General features: G+C 37.0%; 3 protein-coding genes across 5 annotated transcripts; 2 read left to right on the forward strand and 1 right to left on the reverse strand.

Annotated features, from left to right (window-relative positions):
- LOC18773601 (type I inositol polyphosphate 5-phosphatase 8) lies at positions 8,065-14,322 on the forward strand. 2 transcript variants are annotated; one of them, XM_020565107.1, is made up of 11 exons: positions 8,065-8,837; positions 9,391-9,450; positions 9,546-9,630; positions 9,727-9,801; positions 10,177-10,252; positions 10,518-10,622; positions 11,032-11,509; positions 11,700-11,896; positions 12,025-12,136; positions 12,256-12,404; positions 13,469-14,322. In XM_020565107.1, exons 2-11 carry the CDS (start codon positions 9,421-9,423, stop codon positions 13,755-13,757), a joined length of 1,596 nt encoding a protein of 531 aa, XP_020420696.1. In that variant the 5' UTR covers positions 8,065-8,837; positions 9,391-9,420; the 3' UTR covers positions 13,758-14,322. The 2 variants fall into 2 exon arrangements, with proteins under 2 accessions (XP_020420696.1, XP_020420695.1); XM_020565106.1 differs by having other exon boundaries at positions 8,065-8,363.
- LOC18773752 lies at positions 15,553-19,132 on the forward strand. 2 transcript variants are annotated; one of them, XM_020566323.1, is made up of 6 exons: positions 15,553-15,716; positions 16,028-16,209; positions 16,930-18,192; positions 18,278-18,346; positions 18,432-18,630; positions 18,770-19,132. In XM_020566323.1, the coding sequence occupies exons 2-6, from the start codon at positions 16,207-16,209 to the stop codon at positions 18,838-18,840; spliced, it is 1,605 nt and encodes a 534-aa protein (XP_020421912.1). In that variant the 5' UTR covers positions 15,553-15,716; positions 16,028-16,206; the 3' UTR covers positions 18,841-19,132. The 2 variants fall into 2 exon arrangements, with proteins under 2 accessions (XP_020421912.1, XP_007208469.1); XM_007208407.2 differs by having other exon boundaries at positions 16,939-18,192.
- LOC18775346 (WAT1-related protein At2g37460) lies at positions 19,352-21,365 on the reverse strand. The gene is made up of 7 exons (XM_007205320.2): positions 20,988-21,365; positions 20,836-20,898; positions 20,635-20,751; positions 20,285-20,528; positions 20,032-20,193; positions 19,735-19,886; positions 19,352-19,657 (listed from the first exon to the last, which is right to left on the reverse strand). The coding sequence occupies exons 1-7, from the start codon at positions 21,191-21,193 to the stop codon at positions 19,483-19,485; spliced, it is 1,119 nt and encodes a 372-aa protein (XP_007205382.1). The 5' UTR covers positions 21,194-21,365; the 3' UTR covers positions 19,352-19,482.

Here is a 21,768-nt window from a genome sequence, read left to right on the forward strand (position 1 = left end):
CCCCTGCAATGGCTGGATGGCTGGGCAATTCATGCCCGCCATCTGTTCGAGGAAATGCCTCAAAGGGTTGCAGCAACTTCAACTTCAGCGCAGCAAGAAGGAGTGCACGCAGAGCGCTTCCTTTTTTTCGTCCAAAAGTCCCTCTTCCTAAAGTGGATATCAGCTTCTTGCTCTTTGCAAAGGGTGGTTTGGGAGAACAGTGTCATTGGGAAAATCAAAGCTTTGCCATCGAATTTTACCATGTGCATCTTTCAGAACAAGGTTGCCAGAATTCAAAAGCTCTGCTCTCTCAACATCAAGGCTACTGGAGTTGGTGCTGGTCTGCCAGACAGTTGCGCCATCCACATCGGTCTCAAGACCAATGAGCCATCTTTTCGAAGCGAAACTCTGGCGCCAAGGCTATTGACAGTTTTGTCTCTGTTAGCCATCCAAACAACTGTTCTGCTTTTAGAGTTTGTGAACCCACATGTGAAAGACTCATCTGGGGAAGTTACTTGATTTAATATGTGTTTTCTCAATTGTTTTCTCAATGAATTATATATGAATGATAATTTATCGTTTTATTTTTATGGGATGAATATTGATGTTTTTCTTGATTAGTTGTTGAGGTTTTTTATTTTATTTTTTTCCAAGGATGTTTAATTTTGTTTTGTTACCTTTAGTTTGAATAAAGGATTTCTTAATAATAAAAATATTTATGGGTATATTTTGTAGAATTTTTTTTTAACCTTTTAAAAGTTGACCCCCGGAGGAAAAATTCCTGGATCCGTCCCTGCCTACGTTGTAATTAAGAATCTCTAATAGCATCTGCTGAGTTGAGTCCCAGAGCCAGAGGAGCACCTGTGATGGGGATGACCCCCCCATGTGCATAATTATTGGCTCGTGAGCCTCATGATTAGGACACTTAACCCTAATCATGCTATAAGTACTGATCAACCAACAGTTGGTTGGCTTTTAAGAATTGTTATGGCAGCTTTTTGGATAATTAACTAATCCACTTTCCATAGCTGATCCTCTCCAACTCCAAGCATGGCCTAAAGTGTGATCATCAGTGCTGCCATCTTTCTTGACTGGTCGAGGAAATAATATAACAACCTCACCTCATCACATACATATTCTAATTCCACGATGACAAAAGGAGCGACATTTATTCTTGCTTCCCTGTAATTGAAATATAAAAATTGATCTCACCCTAAGCCATATCGTTTGTAGCTTAATTAAAATTTTGATCAAGAGTTAATATATATATATATATATCTTGAGCTAGTGTATAAATTTTTACGCATAACTATACACGTATATACGTACAAAGCTAGTCTTGAGATTTTGAGGACCCTGTATGAAACTGAAACTAGAACCCTTACATAATCTAATATTACTAAATAAAAAAATTATCATGACTTAATGTCATAAAATATTTTTTTTTATAACTAAAATTCATCATCAGTTAGCATATAATAACAATCACAAATCAAATTCATAAATTTTTTAAAAATTTCATTTGATAAAGTTAAATATTATAGTATGTTCGGTAAAAAAAAAAAAAAAAAAGAGTTCAAGAGAAAGAGTAAGGCATGAAATTTTTTTTTTTAGTGGAAGAAATTAATTTTTTTATAAAAAAAATTTGGGTGTGATATATAATGTTGTTAGTCTAGTTGGATCTTTCCCTTTTGTTTTTTTTTTCACGAGCTTTTAAAAAAAAATAACTATTTTAAATTTTGTTGTTATAATGAAAAAATAATAAAAATCTATCGAGCCATGAAAAAGATTCAACAAAAGACAAAAACAAATCCACTATGAATAGAATAACATCACTGAGACTTGAACTTAACTTGGACCTTGTACCAAGGGATATGCGCTAGAAACAAGTTCCACCAAATACACTTTTGTGTTAATATATGTTGCACATTGGAGTATATATACAGTTTTTATAATATTAATAAATATAATATAAGGTAAAAATATTTCGGAGCCTTTAAAAATCAGAAGCATGTGCAATGACGCCACTTACACCATGCTAGTGCTGCACGTATCACAACTAAGTGTAAAAAGCATTAATGTTACGTTAAAACTTGCACCACAAGTAAACCCCAAAATGGTACAAAAGAAAAGTAAACCTCTTGAACTGTGAACCACGTAAGCAGTGAGATTAAAGCTAAAAAAGAACCTTCGTTTGTTTAGCCAATTGTGGTAGGTAGAGTGTCCAAGGTGCCTATGCAAGCCCCAATATCATTGAGGTCAAAAGTTTTTGACATATAGAAGATTCTAGAGTGTCCTAGAGACACTCGTTAGTCATCCAAAGAAGAAAACCTAATCCAAAATAACATATCTGGCCGGACTGAAGAAACGTGTTGACATTGTGTACCACACTTGACACTACTTTAGGAAACTGCAACATCTTTTTCTATAGTCTATGTTACGTAGCTGAAAAAAAATCCTTACAATTGGAATTTTCTAATCATATGGGATATTATGTTGAAGAATGATCAGTAGCTAGTACTCGTTCTGTCGGCTTAATACCTTTCGGCCAATTTCTCTCAATATTGCATGCATGTCAACCCTAGCTGCCGTAAACTAGGTCGGGGACGGACAAGACCGACACTCGATACATGTGGCACATCCTCGTCGTTTTAATTAAGTTTTTTTTCTTATAAATACAAAAAGATTACAAAAAAAAAATCATGAGAGCACGCAGGTCCAAACACGTCAAAAAAGAAACTAACATAACAATTCATAGGCAGCCCCGACTCCCACAGCTTGGAAGCATTCAGCCCATGGCCCAAGCTTGCAACATCATTAGCCGTGAAGTTCGCCTCACGAAAGACATAGAATGATACTCAACGGGGGTATAGCTTTAATAATAAGTTTTAATTGAGTTGTACGGTTCCGGTACTGATTTGTATTGCAGAATTATTAAATAATGAATAACACAAACCATATCCGACACGACATCACCCAACATTTGACAAAGGGAGTGAATGTAAATATTGTGACGTTGTACCAATTTCTAGGGTAGAAATAGTTAGCTAATATATTTGTTAATTGCATGCTAACATCACGTAATTTGGCAGGATTATAAAGTATGTGACCAAATCCCCCGATAGTTGCTTCATAATGGAAGATTCTAAGGATAAAATCCTGGACCGGCCTTGAGGACTTGCTATATATAAATATAATGCGCTCGTCAAAAGAGGTTTTCAACTCTTTATGTAAATAATTTGTATACGTGTCAGATAAACTAATACAGGCCCCAAATATTATGTTCTTATTTAAACATTGCTTCTGATCATGTAGCACTGAAAGGCGAAAGCAATGGATGGTTACTTCAGATAATAATGACTGCTTTTAGAGGAACCGGCCCCAAAAGAAAAAGAAAAAAGAGACTGCTTTTGAAGTTAAAACCACAGCAAGAAAGTTACTTATCCTATCTGAAATATCTCATTACGAAAGAAAATATCTAGTGAAGCTTTTACAAAGTTTCTTATGGATTGAGATGCCCGATTTTAATGACCTCATTTATGTTAGGTTTCGAGACGTGGCATGTATATATATCTGTGCGTGTTACATTTACTGATCATATTAGTAATCATATTTTTCATAAAACGAGAGTTTTATTTGAAATTTAGTTAACATCTTTATTTTTTTTAATACAAATAGTTCATGTGTATAGTTAATTTCTATAAAGTTAATACTAATAATGCATAAAATTGTTGGTAATCGTATGCAAAAAATAATTCATGGTGGATAGCCATTTCCAATTTGTAATTTATACATTTATTTCTAATAATTTCAAGTGCATTGTATCTCAAAAGAAAATACATCCAAGGAGACAAACTTGATACATTATTTTCAAAGATGAGTGCATATTTAATTAATTATCTTCCATTCTACTTCTATACAAGCAAGCTAATTTAATCTAAGAAACGCACCGATCATCAAGCTGATGCCAACAAAGTTCCTATTAAGTACACAACCTTTTTGGCCTTTTTTTCCCTTTCACTTATTTTTTTATTTATTTTGGTAAACTTTAAATCAATTTTAAATTAAATCCTATTATGTCATATTGGGGTAGGTTATGGGCATGATTTATCGAATCTCCCTGGCCACTGAGGGCAGGCCACACAGCCATGGCTTTAACACAATCACGACACCTTGCTCGAAAGCATTGGCTTCTCTTCGCATCTCTGCATTTCAACAATGTTATTATAACTTTAAACTAATCCATAATGTGTTAACTTGTCTTTGTTCACATGAAGGGGGCACATGGTTAGGGCCCTTAATCTTTTATTAATTATAATTACCACAAACTAATTTTTGGATTACTACGGATTTTAGTGCCTAATCTTCCACCAATTTCTCAAGCTAATCTTGACCAAAACATTAGGAATGGCACGTGTTCGAACCCATTTAAATTTGGTTACCTTTTCTAATGAGGTTGCTGTTGCAGATTAACTTTTGTCGCTGCAGGTAATTTGCTAGTCAAAATGGTACGCAAATGGCCGCAAACGTGTGCTGATGATCAGTAAAGTCACCCCATTAACAAATAAACAAGTATTATTATTCTTGTATTGGAAAAGTAGGAACGTTCCACTTGGCAACAAGAGGACCTGGCCAAGTGTTGGGTCAGTAGAGGCTGCTGATCCCACCTGAATTGTGGTGGAAACCCAACAACTTTTGTTATCTGAATTCAGATTTTATTAGGTTTTTTCTCTGTTCATGGTCAAGTGTTCTTGGCCAAGTTTTATTCCTTGGTTTCTGATTTGTTTGCACCCCTAAACATTACCAACCTCTTATTTTCGCGTTTGGTGGTTCTGGTTCACGGTTGAATCCTAACAATCTATCTACACTAAAACACAAGATGGCTGTTTGCTGGTTACGAAGCTGCTGCACCTTCTGCATGAAAGTACTTATCATCGGCTATCTTCACTGCTGGCCTTGGCTTCGATGCACATTTACTGCGTGTCACATCAAATATATAAAAATAATAATAATACAAACTTATTTATTTATTTATATATAATGAGAGTTGTAAAAGTCTCGTAGCCACCTTTGTATTTAATTGAATGGGTACAGTTCCACAGAAGCTCCATGTCAGTAGCGTGTTGATGATCATTCTTTTCGCTCTCCTCGAGGCTTGAATTGCAAGTTACAGCTTCTTACAATCATTTTCTTATCTTTTTAGGGTTAGATTTTGATTTAATAAGATCAACCACTTGTTTCAATTGTTTCACTGGTAGTAATTTTCAAGAAATCCAGCGTACGGTTGACATTAATTTGGGGGCAGTGAGATTTGGGTTTGGATTTGATAGAGCCAAAATTTACCATTGAAGTGAAATCAAAGGGCAAATCTTGCAGCCAAATCGAAAGATTAGACAGCTAAAGTAAAAGCCTCAATCAATGATTGGTGTGTAAAGGAGGGTAAAGTAGGTACCACATATTAACTAATGTTGCAACTTTTACGAGTCAATATACTCACAATCATAATATAAAATATCGATTATATTAACAAAATATTGAGAATATTATTGTTTTTTCGAATTACGAATATTTCGAAACGTATTCATGCACATATCGTATAAATATCGAGAATATCGACGTCGATAATTTCGCTTACACTTCAGCAATATTTTATTACAACATCGTTATAATATCGATTACAGCGGTGCGTTCCATGTAAAAAATAATGGCAGTATTATGTCCTCCGAAGAAAAATACTCCTCCACGTCGTGATCCGGTGGAACCGCCTCCCGTCAATGATTGAGTCGTCCTTGTACTCGATCGTGTCGGACTATGAGGACCATGAGTATTTCAATTGTATGATGAGTGTGTCGATATTTCAATTGTATGATGAGTGAGACGTGAATTTTATAATAAATATGGACACGTGGCAACCGAAAATCTTATCATGAAATTTGAGATGAGAATTTTATAATAAATAGTGACACATGGGAACTGAAAATCTTTTTCTAAAATTTTATCAAAATTAATCATTTAAGTATAAAAAAAATAAAAAAAATCAATTAAAGTGAATAGTAATTGCCCTTACCCATAGAGGTGGAAAAGAAAAGGAAAGGTTGCCACTATTCATATGAATAGTGACAATCCTTGCCCATATGAGTGGAAGTGCTCTTATTTTAAACCAACATTTGCTCTTATTTTGAGGATATGGAAAGAAAAAAATCCCCCTATATGGAAAGGAATTCAATATTGCATAAGCCATAAGACTCATAAGAAACAATTCCTAGGAGCCCTTAGACGTGTAAGATAAGTCATATAAGCCTCGACAATGCACTTACGATATTTTAATGACATCACCATAAAAAATATTACCAAAAATGAAAAATTTATTTGCTTGAAGTCTCAAACTCTACACACATTGGTGGAAAACTCTTGTTTTGTGCACAAGATGCCTCCTTTGATCCAAATTTACATATCATAACTTGATGAACAGATTAAGGGTGGCCTGTGGGGCAACATTTTCATAAGATTGGAGTGGGACCCAGGGAGGGTACTATGGTCTAAGTCGTTGGGATTTCTTGGCTTCATGCACCCCAAACCGAGGGCACAAGACTGAGCTCTGGACGAAGAGGTACACGTACTCTTAACAGATTTGACCATCCATTTAAATTTTGCTTGGACAATAAAATTTACCTTCTTTTTCCCTTTGTCCCTTTTGCTGCCACCAACCAACCTTACTGCCTGGTGAATTCTTATTCGTGCTGCACCATGTTTGGTTTCTTTCTGCTGCATTTTCGTGGAGTTTTTACTCGTATACTTTTTACATAGGCAACTCGGTAGATTTTGAATTCTGGAACTCCCTTGTTATTTTTGAATTGGAATTTCGAAATATAACGATCAATTCAATGCCTTTAAAACTAAAAATGTCACGTTTCTTCCTTTTTTGAAAATAACTAGATTTTTAATACGAATTTGTGACCCAATAATATATCATCAAAGTAATGAATCTCATCGTCATCTATGTTAGTCTTGCGTTCAAATTATTAAATTATAAAAAATTATGGATAGAAGTTTTATGATTCTTTCTTATCTTAAACCTTAATTCAAATAAAATAGTAAACTTTGTCTAATCTCATGTGAGAAATAAAAATGAACAAAGTTTTAAAGATATATTCGGAAAATTTTACTTAAACAAGCTCTCCTTTTTTCTTTGTTGCATTGCATTTGAAGCGATATGAACTTTAAACCTAACTCATTTTAACTCATTTCATACATATTGACTTAAAAAACTCTGTGAGAAAGAAAAATCTAGTGTAAACAGAGTTTTGATTATTGCCAAAGTAACTGCTAAATAGACAACTGGAGAATAAATTTCCCTTTCAAAGTTTGGTTGACTTTTGATCCTTCACTGAAAATTTTAGCAAAAATCATGACAAATTAGCGTCTCACATGATTTACTTAATTTTATTTTTCTTATTCGTACTATATGATAAAAGATTCTTAAGTCTCATGTACCTACTTGAACATCTTATCTGACACATTTTTTTAATCTAAAAAAAGGACAAACGAAATAATTAGATAAAATAGTCCATGTGCCAAGCTTATCCCCATTGCTCTCAATGGAAACATTTAGATAGAATTTGTAATTAAACTCCAATTTTCATTGGAACATTATGCATATTAAGATTGAAGAGCTCAATTCATCTTGGAGGGAAAACTAGAAATAAAAAGACGAAATTGAAAGTTGAATTGGTATATACTTTTGGCATGCTCTTAAATGGCCGTGTATTCAAGTCTCCATGATATCCGTGTGTATGAATTTTCCCTACTTCATTTTCTTTGGTGAAAAAATAAAAGTTGAATTGTTAATTTGGTACCATGAGTAGGGAATAAACTACAAAGTGTTTTGCTACTAATTTGGCAAAGCCATCGAAATTTAATTACCCTGAACATTGTAATTGCATTATTCATATTTTAACAAAATCACCAAAATACCCACGATGGAAAAATGAGCTCATATAGCTACGAAAGTTGGACCTCAAAGTTGAACACCCTCCTCGTCCAGTCTCACTCATCCTTCACTAAAATTTCTGCGAGCGAGAGGAGAGAGAGAGAGCCTTTTTTTCTTCTTCTCTCTCTTAATGTTTATAAATTTGAGAACCAAACTGTTGCCTTTTTGCTTTTACGAGGAACGCCCCCAAATTCCTCAGCATTCTCTCTTCTCTTCCAGCCAACCAAAAGAAGCAAACAAGAGCACACTTCAGGGTTGGCTTGTCTGAGTTGTCTCTGACTTGCCCTCTTTACCTGAACGAAAACGAAAGCTCCATAAAAGCAGAGAGAAGATTAAGGCACTGTTTTTCAAGTTTTTTCAACCTTCCTCAGTTACCATCTCTTGTCCGATTCTTGTAAGTGCCCCTCACTCTTATTTATCTAGTAAAACCAAAACCAAAACCCAATTTTTACTTTTTTTTATAAAAAAATTTGTTTTTGTTTCGTTGTAATTATTGTAGTTTGCCTGTTTTAATTACTGATTTGTGACTGAAACCCATTTCTAATCAAGCAATGCCACTTGATAGTACGTCCCAGAAATCATACACTGCTCATGATTCTATCTCTGTTTCATTGTCCCACTATTTTTGTGAAGCTCTGTTTTTTCTTCTTTTGGTCCCCATTTGTTTTTACTCTATTTACACCATTGATTTCTCTTTGATCACCAAAATCTTGTGACTCCATGACCTATATTCAAAACCCAAATCCCAAATTTCTCAGGTGGGTAAAGATTCTGGGTTTCAATTTTGGTTCTTGAAGACCAAATCTCACTTGTACATCCAAAAACAAAGCTCTGAACTTGGTCCTCTGCCTGAAAGAAACTCAAAAAAGTAAGCTTTTTTTTTATACTTAATTAAGTTAGATTTGATCCGTGGCTAAAGATCTCAAAAAAAAAAAAAGGCCAAGCCTTTTGGTTTGTTGTTTAATCTTGCTCCTCCACTCTGTCGTTCCTCTCTGTAAAGAAATATTCCTCACACCAAAAAGGATGAACCTGGCCTATTCTCTCTCTCATGTATTCAATATCCCAAGCCATTTTTCTTCTTTTATATTGTAAATTTTCTTTCTTTCTTTCTTTTAAATTTTTTTTTTCATTCGCTTCTTGCTTACGTTAATTCCTAAGCTGTCTCCGTTTCCCCTGCAACTGGGTCTTTTATATTGCCGTTGAATGCTCCAGTTGACACTAATTTAACCTCTTTGATATTCCGTCTTGCCGGATAAATCTGTCAATAAAGAATGGTTTTTTCAAAGCACCCATTTTGTTTTTCTTGACGATTTTCACTTCCCAAATCATGTTTTTCTCTGAAACTTAGAAAAAAGTATCGGTGGGTTATAGATTCGGATAACCTTAAAGTTTCCTACTTAACTCGACTCCTCTCCGTTCAGATTTTCAGACGGTGATCGGACGGCGGAGCAATGCGGACCAACGGTGGCAAGATTTCTAAGGTACCCAATTGATCTTTTGCCATTGAATATTTCGTTTATCGTAATATATCGGCTGGGCCGCAACCGAAACTGAAACCCGAAATGTTTTGTCTCAGCCCTCGTGGCCGAAAGTAGTGGCGAGGAAATGGCTCAACATACCGAGTGGCGGGGACGAGTTTCATTCCGATTACTCGCTCAAAAGTAAGATTTCGTTTGTTTTTCGGGTTTTTTCTTGTTTCGGTGTTTCTCGCCTCGTTTCGGGGATCGGAACTGAAGTGGTGTGTTTGTTGTGAACAGTGTCAGACGAGACTGGCAGAAGGAGGAGCTGTTCGGACCAAGACCGCTACGTCGTCGTACCGGACGACTTTTCAGGTAACTTTACTGTGCAACGGCACTGTATTCGTAGTTGGTACTGCTTTGGCTCTTTCCCCTCCATGTGGCACATGTCCTCGTATCCCTCTGAACCATGGGATACACGGCTCTGTTTTAATTGATTGACTCGAACTAGGTTATGATGGGCTCTCTCTTTGATTCAGTTGGGTCCCCTGGGGTTTGGTTCAGAGCCAATTCTTGGTGTGCCACGTGGACGGTGGATGATGTAGGTTGATTGAGTTTGAGTTATTGTGTTACCGTAACTTACACTTTTGACTAGGTGTCCTCTCTATATTCTTTCCGAAAGTTATTGAGCTTTTTCAGTTTTGGGTTTTCAGTTGAGTTTTTAATCTTATTTTATTTATTATTTTGAAGATGGTTGTACATTGATGGAGGAAAGAACAAGTTTAGGGGTGGAGGCACCAGCTGTCACTGATAATCTCAACCACAGGTATATCTTGATTTCACATTTTATAGTCAATTTAAGAGATTGGATAATTGTGACTTTCAATTATTTACGTGAATGACTGCCAGTCTTGGCCTTAATTTTTCTAAAATGAGTTTGACTAATGCATGATTCAGTTTTCCATACTTTTCTCAAGAGTATATATGACTAAGTCTTGGGTTTAGAAAAGATGATTCCTGCCACACAATTTTTTTGGGTTTTGACTATAACGAAGTCTTTTTGTCTTGGTATGTGTTGGATGGTTTTTCAGAATGTTCGTGGGGACTTGGAATGTTGGAGGAAAATCACCTCACGAGGACTTGAACTTGAGAGAATGGCTGAGGTCCCCTACTCCGGCAGATATCTATGTTCTCGGGTAACGGTCTTTCTTTTCTTTGCATTTCTCTATATTTAGGCTTTGGCATTGCATCCTGAATTAGACCCCTTTCTTGTTTTTATCTCTGTCTTTTTAATAGTCTAAATGTTGAAGAGACTTTGCGCCGATGAGTAGTCGTTCAACCATGAAATCATATAATAAACACTTTTAAAATCCAATATTCTTTTTATAATTGGGTTCTGTTTACCACGTTTGTTTTACATCGCAAATTTTAGTTAAGTGGATAAGTATACGTGTGTGATGTCCTCTTGTCTAACAGCTTAACGGGTTGTGTAGTTCTTATAAACTCATTAATGTGTTACGTTAACAGTCTAACAACATACATCAAATTATCTGATAAAAGGATGTGCATTCTTATTAATTTGGATTTTTTGTGTGTTTTAATTAGGTTCCAGGAAATTGTCCCTCTGAACGCCGGAAACGTATTGGGCGCGGAGGACAAGAGTCCAGCTGCCAAGTGGCTTTCCCTGATTCGTGAGGCATTGAACAAGAATGACCCTGGACTTTCTCAATATTACAACAATGCCACCCATACAGAACATCCTTCACATTTTGACCAGCAGGCCATCATGAAGCCTAGGATCAGCTTCTCCGACTTGCTCTCTTTAGAAGATGAACTGAACAATGCGGATTTCGAAAGACTGCTGAATTCCACTTCAAGTGGAGAAAACTCACCGAGCTCGCCATTGATGTGTTCATGGCCAGGCAGCAGTCCAATGCAACAACGTCGTTACTGCCTAGCAGCAAGCAAGCAGATGGTTGGAATTTTCTTGTGCGTGTGGGTTCGTGCAGACCTTTGTAGGCACATTAGCAACATGAAGGTCTCATGCGTTGGTAGAGGCATAATGGGATATCTTGGAAATAAGGTTAGCTGCTTGTAATGCCATAACACAAGTGCATTCAAGAAGTAGCTTATTACTAGATAAATAAAACTATTTCTACCATCTGACGTTATAGAACATTAGATAATACAAACAGCAGAACTCCGGTACATATATGACGGCATTATAGCAAGGCTTGTAGCTCTAAGCATTATAATTTTTTGTGTGCAAACAGGGTTCAATATCAATCAGCATGACATTGCATGGAACAACCTTTTGCTTTGTGTGTGCCCACTTAACCTCTGGTGAGAAAGAAGGGGATGAGATGAGAAGGAACTCAGATGTCATGGAAATATTGAAGAAAACAAGGTTTTCACATTCATATAGAACCTCACAACAACCACTTCCTCCTGATAGAATTTTGGACCATGAGTAAGTCATTCTTTTCCCCTTTTGCTTGTTTTGTTTATTTTGGAGAAAACCCTTTTGTTTAATGTTCACCATGGTTGTTTTAATCCTCCAATTAACACATTTTTGCCCTCTTAACTTTTAATTAACAGCAAGGTTATTTGGCTAGGGGATTTAAACTATCGGCTAGCAGCTGCTTGCTCCGATAACACACATGAGCTACTAAAGAAGCATGATTGGCAGGCACTTCTAGAGAGGGATCAGGTAAGATACTAATGTAAGTACTGTTTTTCCAAACATAGGTTTGGATTGGTTGACTACGAATCGAAAAGGGTGTTTTGGTACTTTCAATCTCACGCTTGGATTTGGTTATTTTTTGGCAGCTAAGGATAGAGCAACAAGCTGGTCGAGTATTTAAAGGGTGGGAGGAAGGGAGGATATGTTTTGCTCCAACCTATAAATACCTTGCTAATTCTGATCATTATGTTGTCCAAACTTCTAAATCTAGAGAGAAGAGACGCACTCCTGCCTGGTAAGATTCCAATTGGGTTGTTTTCCTATGAGGAATTTTATTTCTGTACATTCATTGAGCATGTTGAAATGAGGAATAAGTAGTGATCACCATCATTACACACACACATGTGCAATTATATGTTTCATAATGTTTGGTTTTGAATTTTTAATAACATGCAGTATTTTTGTTTCCGCCTTTGCACATTTCCCACATTGTATGCTTTTTAATATAGGCGAGACTGGCCTATTCAAGCAGGTCTCGCCTCTATCGAAGATGTGATCGATAATGTGATCAGTAAATGTGGTTCATATGAAGTCATGTCATTGAAAATATTTCTAAGACTATGACTTTAGTTGGACCTAAACTTATTAAGCCCCCCCCATATTCAATTAGTGTAAACATCCCCTCAGAACCGACAGGGGTCATTTCCTATGTTATCTTTTTCTAGTAACCGACTTTTCACATTGCTATCAAGCTGAGTTTATGCAAATAATCTTTAACTATTACTTGCTACATTAATAAGTAATGCAGGGGACCAATACTGTGAGAGCTGAGGGAAACCAAATAAATAAATAACATATCACTTCTTTGTATTTCCGCCACAGACCGCATGAAATCAATAGTCTAATCAGCCATCATTTATTTTGACATTAGTTGAAGCTGATGGCTTGTTGACAGTTTAATATAGGAGAGTCGGCAGGTGAGACCAGAGACCTGTTTCCTTCATCTATATATAAAAAATGAACATGTGACAATGACATGTACAGACCGGCCATGTCTGCAATATCATATTCAAAACAAGTTGCTTTTATTTTAATCTTCTGTACTCTTTTTTTAATCTAGAAACCAACCCAAACCCAAACCTGAATACTTAAGTTTATGCCTCATAACATGCGCATTCTAGTTTCTCACTTGCCCTATTAAGTATCATCACATGTTGGTTATGTGTGGATTTTATGTTTGTCATGGTCGAAATTAGTAAATGTGGTACGGATAATTTCTACTGATCGAACTTTTGTTCGGAGAAAGTTAAATGAATAAATTTATTGAGACGCTAATGTGTTTTTTGGTGTATGTGACAGGTGTGATAGGATTTTATGGAAGGGGGAAGGGCTTAAACAAATGTGTTATGTGAGAGGGGAATCAAAGTTCTCAGACCACAGACCAGTTTATTCATTGTTTTCAGTCCAATTAGACTTGGCTAACAAGAAAAAGCCCAACTCTGCTGTGACCACAACAGCAGCTTCCACAGCCAAAGCCAAGTCTTGCATGCTTAAGTCTTCAGCAACATGCGTGGCCAAAGTCCAAGCTGAAGAGCTTCTGCTGCTCACCAGAGCCAAAAGCTGCCTAGACAACGCCTCAAGGTTCTGAGCTTGTACTGCCAAACGCAGCCCACATTTTTTAAGACAAAAAGCAGAACCAGCCAGTGTAAAAATCACAGCTTACCTGACAAAAGCGGAAGTTGTTTGCATCCCTATGATCTGGCTTTTTTTGACAGTTTGGGACTGCAAAATTCAAGCTCAAAGCGTGCTTAGATTTTGATGATGAAATTGAGTTGGTGAGCTGGTGGAGCAGAGGAGTGAAGCACAAGCATAAGTATAGGATTGGGAAAAATTAGGCATGTAGAAAGAATTGGCTGCATCTCTGTGTATTAGATGCTTTTTTGAAGCCAGCTTTTGGTACAAGTTGATGATTTTGGGTACTGGTTAACAACAGTAAGTGGTGGTTCAGCTTTTAAGCAGAGAAATTTCTCTTTCTTTGAAATTTAAGAGGGAAGTGGAGACAGAGATTGATAGAGAGTTGAAATGTATATCAAAAGGAGGACAAGTTTGATTGAAAGTTTCTGTAAGGGAACTGGGATGTGGGGCTCTAGTGTCCTTTCTGCCCATTTTGTTTGCGTTAACAGTATATTAATGAAATTCTTTTATATTTCCAACTTTTCTTTTTCTCTGTCTTGGCTAATTTCTAGGGAAAATCTCTCTCTCTCTCTCTCTCTCTCTCTCTCTCTCTCAAATTATAGTGTATATTTATTAAAATTGTACTCCAAAAGTATAAAAGAGACAGTGTAGGGAGACATTAACATCGGATGGGTTAGTTCTTCAATTCTACTCCAATTTTATGGAGAAACTATTTTAAGTCACATCATGTTAGCATGTAAACTCGCAGTTTATTGTTGTAAATTGAAGTGAATTGGTAACATCGTGCCGCTGTGTCACGTGATATTACAATACGTTAACTTTAACTTTAAACATAGGATGGAGATTGCAATAAATTACTTCAACCCAATTTTGTTAGCAAGCCCACTATAGTATGGGCCTCAACCAACACCCTTTTCATAGAGTATTTTTCCTTTTAAAAAAACCGAAGGTTTCTCCTTGAGGCTAATGTTTGTTTTAGATGGCAAGTTCAAGTTATGTTCTTTTACGGAAATGCTATAATAAGGGATCTTTTGGTGAGGAAGTTCAATGTAGGGGTCTATCCCACTATTTAACAAAAGAGAAAGTGTTGGAGTTAAATTTCTTAAATGAATGAATGGTGGGATGAAACCCCACATTGAACTCCCTCACCGAAATCCCCCTCATTATAGAAGCTGCCGGATTTTCTAACCATTATATATTTCTATTTGAGAAGAACACATTTGTTAGTTGAGGATTGCAAAAGAGAGTCGGAATGGACCCAATTCGCAGTGAAAATTGTTTATGTAAAATATGTTTAAATAGAAAGCTTTAGGGTTATTTAATTCATGAACCACCTATAATAGAGATGTTTCTATTTCATCAATAATAATCTATCGTGGAAATGTTTCCAATCCCAACAACAAACGCCACAAGTTTTAGATAACAATGAAAATGACATAAACAGAAGTCCCAACAAATCAAAGCTCCAATGTCAATTTTAAGGTACATTAGTGATGCTGCTACTACTCACCAAAGTTGTTTTCTTTTTGCCTTTTTCCGCAAAAAAAATAAATTTAAAAAACACGTGGGACCGCCATTTTCTTACAAACCCAATGAGATCGCGCCACGTGTTTCTGACTCACAACCCCAAGCTCCAAGTCCAACCGGTTTGCAAACAGTTCGAGTTCCAATGCCACGTGTACGGTCCCGATGCTATTCCCACGCATAGTGATTGCGCAGGGCACCCACCACCACATCATCTTATATCTTTTTTTTTCCCTCGAACCTCAGAATCCAAGCCCCTCACACTGTTAGATCTCGCCACGATCTCCGTCCGTACAATATACGGCGTGTTTTCCGGTCACTTAGACGCCGGGAAGTTCATCGATCTCCTGTCCGCGGATCGAACGGTTATTAACCGCTTCTACTTCAGGTTCGCATTGAAAATATCACTGCTTTGATGATGCGTTACAGAGTAAAGGTTCTAGGGTTAAAGAGTCTCGCTCACCTTTTAGCTGTTAAAGTCTCTGTTTGGTTGCATTAGGGATTGCATGAGTGGTTTTCGATTCTGGGTTTTTGAAAATGATAGTCTTGGTATATATCAGTTCGATTTTCACTTTGTTTTCCAACATTTTCTCGGTTACCAAACAGAGCATGACGATATTTGTGGTGTATGTATGATCATTGTTTTATATTTCTTGTGGGTATATTTTTCTGATTTGTTTGTTTATTTCTGTTTGGCAGATAAGTGAAGTACAGAAAGGTGTGATCTTGAGCAGTTGTGTGTTTATAATTGGAATGTCAATGTGCATTGTTGGTGGAAAGAGATTCGTATCGAGGAGTGTAAATAGTTCTTTAACTGGATCCTTGGAAAGGAAGTGCAGCAGCCTCAGTGGAGAGGAGTTTGAAGTGAAGCAACAAAAATGGTATGTTTGATGTCTCTTTAGTGAAGTTTGGCTTTCAAAATTGGATTCTTGCATGTGGCTTTTGCAATGTGGTTTTGGTAATGTCATGGATGCATACCTTTGTTATTGGAAATGAAAGAACAAGGATAGGTCTGGAATCACTCCAGGGGTTTGGCTTCACACCAAGAAGTCTCCAATCTCTGTAAAATAAACTTTTCTTTATATCTCAACAACTCAACTCCATAGTGAATTACATAGAAGGGGTATTTATAATAATCTAACTCTAGAGTGAAAAGGAAAATTATACTTATTCTAGGAAAGAAATCCTAATCCGAATAAAATAGGATACTTAGAAATCCTTCTGAAATCTGGAAAAACTAAAAATCCTACTAAAACCTGGGAGAACAAGTTAGAAACTAATTGCAGGAATACAAAATTGCCAGATTTACAGACCAAAGTAAATGATTTCCTCATCCATCTTTTTCGTTTTATACCCTAACGGGTTTGACAAAGATGTCCTCATCATTTCTGTTTACTATATATGTCTGCTAAGGCTTTTGAGTCGGTTTTTATTTATTACCAAACATAAAATGCGAAGTAGTTGTAATGACTGGTTATTGCATATTAGTTTGTTTTTTTTTTTTATACTGAAAATAGAGCATTAAGTTTTGGTATGTCTGTGTAGTGTATACACGTTAGCCAAGTGGTGAAGACATCTTTCTGAGTAATCATTTGTGATAGTCTTTTCAGAATCAGGGATTTTGGATGCCAAAGGGTACCGGCTGTTTAAATGAAGGTGAGGCGCTGTATGATAATTCTCCTAGGATTGAACCTAAGCGTTCTCATCAGTGGTTCATGGATGGCCCTGAGGTAGAGCTATTCCCCAACAAGAAACAGGCTGTTGAAGTTCCAAACAACAATCTATTTTCAGGAATGTTAAACGCAAATGTTTCTCCATGGGGGAATGTTCCCAGTTTTCACTCATTCTCTGGCCATTTCACTGAAAGGTTATTTGATTCTGAAACAGACCGAGCGGTGAATTTTGATGATAGAAACATTCCCGCAGCTGAAACTGAAAAGATGAACTTGGCTAGAAAAGGTAATGAGGATCTATTTGGGAATGATTCCTCATTTGGTTTATCTATGTCGCATACACTGGAAGATCCTAGAACAAGTCCTAATTATGGTGGGTTTAGAAAAGTCAAAGTTAGTGAGGTAAAGGACTCTGAGAATGTCATGCCTGTTTCGATTGGACATGCTTATAATCAGGGGGATAATGGTGCCATGTTGGCAGCTCATGTTTACAAGGCCGATGACAACACAGCATCAATGGGTCTTGCTTATAAGAAAGGGGATGACAGCTTCATATCTATGAGTGATAACTATAACAGGGCAGATAACAATTTCATATCAATGGGACAACCCTTTAACAAAGGGGATGAAAACATATCAATTGGTCAAACATACAAGGAGAGTAATAACACCCTATCAATGGGTCAGACATTCAACAAGGGTGACAATAATATCATCTCTATTGGTCAAACCTACAATAAGGTAGAGGAAAGTACCATATCAGCTGGTCATATCTACAATAAAGGGGAAGACAGTACCATATCAATGGGTCATGCCTACAGCAAGGGTGACAGCAATATGTTATCAATTGGTCACTCTTATAACAACCGAGAAAGTACTATCATATCCTTTGGCGGATATGATGATGATGATGCACATACCTCGGCAATCTCTGGTTATGAACTTCTTATGGGTCAACCATTTCCAAAAACAGAAGCTATGAATGAGAAAGAGTTGGGCAAATCAAATGCTGATGCACTTGTCAATTTACCTCATATAACTGCTGGAAATGAAAATATTTCTAAAAAGAAAGTTGAACAAAAAATGTCCAAGAAGGTTCCTCCAAACAACTTCCCTTCAAATGTGCGAAGTTTGCTATCAACTGGTATGCTGGATGGAGTTCCTGTAAAGTATACTGCCTGGTCGCGGGAGGTAAATCCTAGTTTTCATGCATTCATATTTCAGATTAGCATATCTTCGGTGACACATCTATATCTATTCTTCATATGCATTTTAGAAGGAGCTGCAGGGTGTGATTAAAGGATCTGGGTATCTATGTGGTTGTCAGTCATGCGACTTCTCCAAGGTGAGTTTGTTCAGTTTTTGCTTTTCAAATCAAGGGAAGTTTGATGCCCAATCTGATGACCCACCGGCTTACCACTGCTTATTAGGTAATCAATGCATATGAATTTGAGCGTCATGCTGGTTGCAAAACAAAACACCCAAATAATCACATATATTTTGAGAATGGGAAGACTATCTATGGGATTGTACAAGAGCTCAGGAGCACACCCCAGAATATGTTGTTTGAAGTTATTCAGACTATTACTGGTTCACCTATCAATCAGAAATCCTTCCGTCTTTGGAAAGGTGATGCAAATGATCTCTTTATTTCTGTTGGTGCCTTTCCCCTAAACAATGTGACACTCCAAGTTTTCCACTTTTGTCTGATATAACTGTTCTATTATATGGACATCTTCTCATGCTTGCTCCTGTGTCTCCATTTCAGAATCCTTTTTGGCAGCAACACGGGAACTTCAGCGTATATATGGCAAGGATGAGGGGAAGCAATTTTCATGAAGCAAGCTTGTTGGAATTGCAAGGCAGGATCATCTTTGTTTTGTTTATACAAGTAATCTTTTTTGGCTATAACTCGGTACTCGTTGACGGTGGCTTCACCACTAACACAAGGGCTCGGGCTCGGGGTAGTTAAGTGAAGGAAAATGTGTTATTGTAAATCTCCTGTGATGAACCTTATGCTCTTAGAATAGAGCCTCTGTTCTTGATCGTTGGATATATGATGACAGGTTGTAGTTTGTAACGGTCTTGAAGGAAATGAAATTTAAGATATTTTGTTACTTGTTTTCTTAAAGAATGTTTCTCTTTCTTAATGTTATTACATTCAGTGCTGCAGTCTACTACCATGTGATGGGTTTATTGTTGTCATGCCTGATTTTGACATCATACATGCTAAGTCACAGAGTGTAACAAAGTAGGTTGCTCAGACTATTGGACATAAAAAAAAATTTCTTCTGGTACCATTGCCATTTTCCATGCATCACATTTGGGCCAAGGTGACACATACATCATGTTTAATTAAGTATGCTGCAATGTTTATAACTATTGTTATCTTTAGGAACTGTGGATGATGAAAGAAATGAGGAAAGCAAAAATTTATGAAGATATTAGATTCCTCTAGTCATTTAGTCATTTCGTTACAATTCATTCCCCAGACGATGCAATCGTGATGGCCTGAAGATTGGGATTTTCCTTTGCTTGTGCTTGTTTTGTTGATGCTACTTCCTCTTCGATTGTCGGGGTTTCGGACTTGTAATCTTTGCTTTTCCCCCATACAACCATATATAGGCCGGCGACTATGACTGCAGCACCGAGTAGCCTGTAAAATGATCAAATTAGCTAAGTTTCTTACTTATGTAAGAGCATGGTTTATGGTGGATTTAATACGACAGATACCTTCCCAGATACAGTTGCTCGCGCAAAATGAAGGAGCTCATGACAGCAACAATAACCATGCTTAGGGGACTGAAAGCTGTCACAAACACAGGGCCTCTGTATTTCATCACAACTCCTTGAATGTAATAAGCTAGCCCAGAACAGAAAACGGCCTGCATCCATTTTTATGTGTAAATAAACATAAAGAGCTGAAGAATTTAAAACCCTTTGGCTTAAAAACCAGTTTAAGATTTCAATCTTCAGGTTGAAAAAACCCAAAATGTAAACAAATTCCAATTAGTTGCTTAGCATTCTTACACTGTAGCAAGCTGCCAATAACTTTGCGTCCCATTTGATAGCCCAAACGGCAGAGTTTCCCCTTTCCATCACCAACGCTAGAGCAGTTCCTTCCAGTGTGCCCATCAGGCATATCCAAGCTGAAAGGGAGAGCTCAGCTGGGTATGTTTTTAATGTGATTGACTACAGAGACGTATCAAATGTATTAATTACTGACAAAATAATTAGGAGACTATCAACCAATCATATGAAGAATCTTTGTTTAAACAATCACCTGCAGAATCATGAAACAGGCCCAGCAGAAGCAGCCTATTGTGATCATTACGGCACCTTTGATTGAGCTTTGGAGGCTTATAGCCCCACCTGTTTGCTGTTCATGGCTAGTTGTTCCTCTGGTCCAAAACAAATCTAACAGTGGCCCCTTTACCAGTGTCATGATCATGGCACCTGCAACTGTTGCTGCAGTCCCAAACACCTTACTTTGGCTGCGGATGCATTTCAACTTTACTTTCTCAAGCCTGAGAGCACAAAGATAACAAATGGTTATATAATCCCTGGCCGGGAATAAAAAAACAAAAAACCCTTTAAAGACATTTAAGGAATAATTATCAGCACATTTGTTACCTAAGAATCCAAGCCATTGCAAAAGTAAGGGCAGGGAGAATGTTGCACATAGCTGCTGCAAACGTTGCTGTTGTGTACCTCATTCCCATGAAATACAAATTTTGGTCAATAACTGGCCTGCCAAGAGACACAGAGGGAGATAAGAAATGGTTACAGGAAACTTAGGAGAAACCTTGTATAGCAAGCAATTCAGAAATTTACTCCAGTAGGCCGAGCAGCATTATCTTGATGAAGATTGGAAGCGTCATCTTCGGTCTTATTTTTCTGTTCAAGATCAAAAATACTGTTTTAGTCACTAAAAATCTTTCTTAACACATAATGTTTATGAATGAGAGAAAGAGAGAATCAGAGACTTGTCCAGGATCAGCGCGAAAGGGGCAACGACAGCAGTGGCAACTACGTGGCGGTAGACAACGAGCACATAGTTGCTCATCCCCTGGTTTAGTGCAGCCTTGGAGAGAATATCCATGCCTGCAAGCCCAAATTGCAAGAAAATAACAGCAAAGAAAGGCTTGGCAGCCTTGACTCTTTCAAGCAATCCATGTCCAAAGTTGCTCATTTTTGTGTAGATATATTCTCCCACTTAACCTCTTCCTTCAACTGATGCAGACTTCACCTACATAAGGAAGCTGATGAGAGTGTCTAGCTTCAACCCTTTTTATATTAGAAGCTTGCCACACAAACTGCCAGATTCCCCAGGGTGCTGCTTAAATACATGGTAATCTGCACTTAAAATTACAGGAAACTCACTAACCTGTTAAATAAAAATAATTTTAGCTGAAAACCCTTTTCACCAAACATTCGATATAAGTGAATTTTGTGATTTGTTTAGTAATTAGACTACTAATTATTCCAATTAAGCCTAAAGTCTCTCTTAGTGCCTCCAATTAAGTATTTGGGTATCTTTGCATGGGTTTAGAGGACACTGCTCAAGTGGAGTTCCTTTTTCTGGGTGTCTAAAAAAGTTGTTTTAGACAGTTCTATGAAAACCCTTCTTGTGTATCCGTGTACGCAAATCCCATATCTGCACATGAATTATGAGATCGGAAAAGAATATATCGACACATTTTTTGCGCACTTGAAAACCCCGTCTTTTGCTTTTACGTTAGAATGACTGAAGAGAGAAAAAAAAAA

This window comes from Prunus persica, chromosome G6, assembly GCF_000346465.2.
Source record: "Prunus persica cultivar Lovell chromosome G6, Prunus_persica_NCBIv2, whole genome shotgun sequence".
Taxonomy (NCBI): domain Eukaryota; kingdom Viridiplantae; phylum Streptophyta; class Magnoliopsida; order Rosales; family Rosaceae; genus Prunus; species Prunus persica.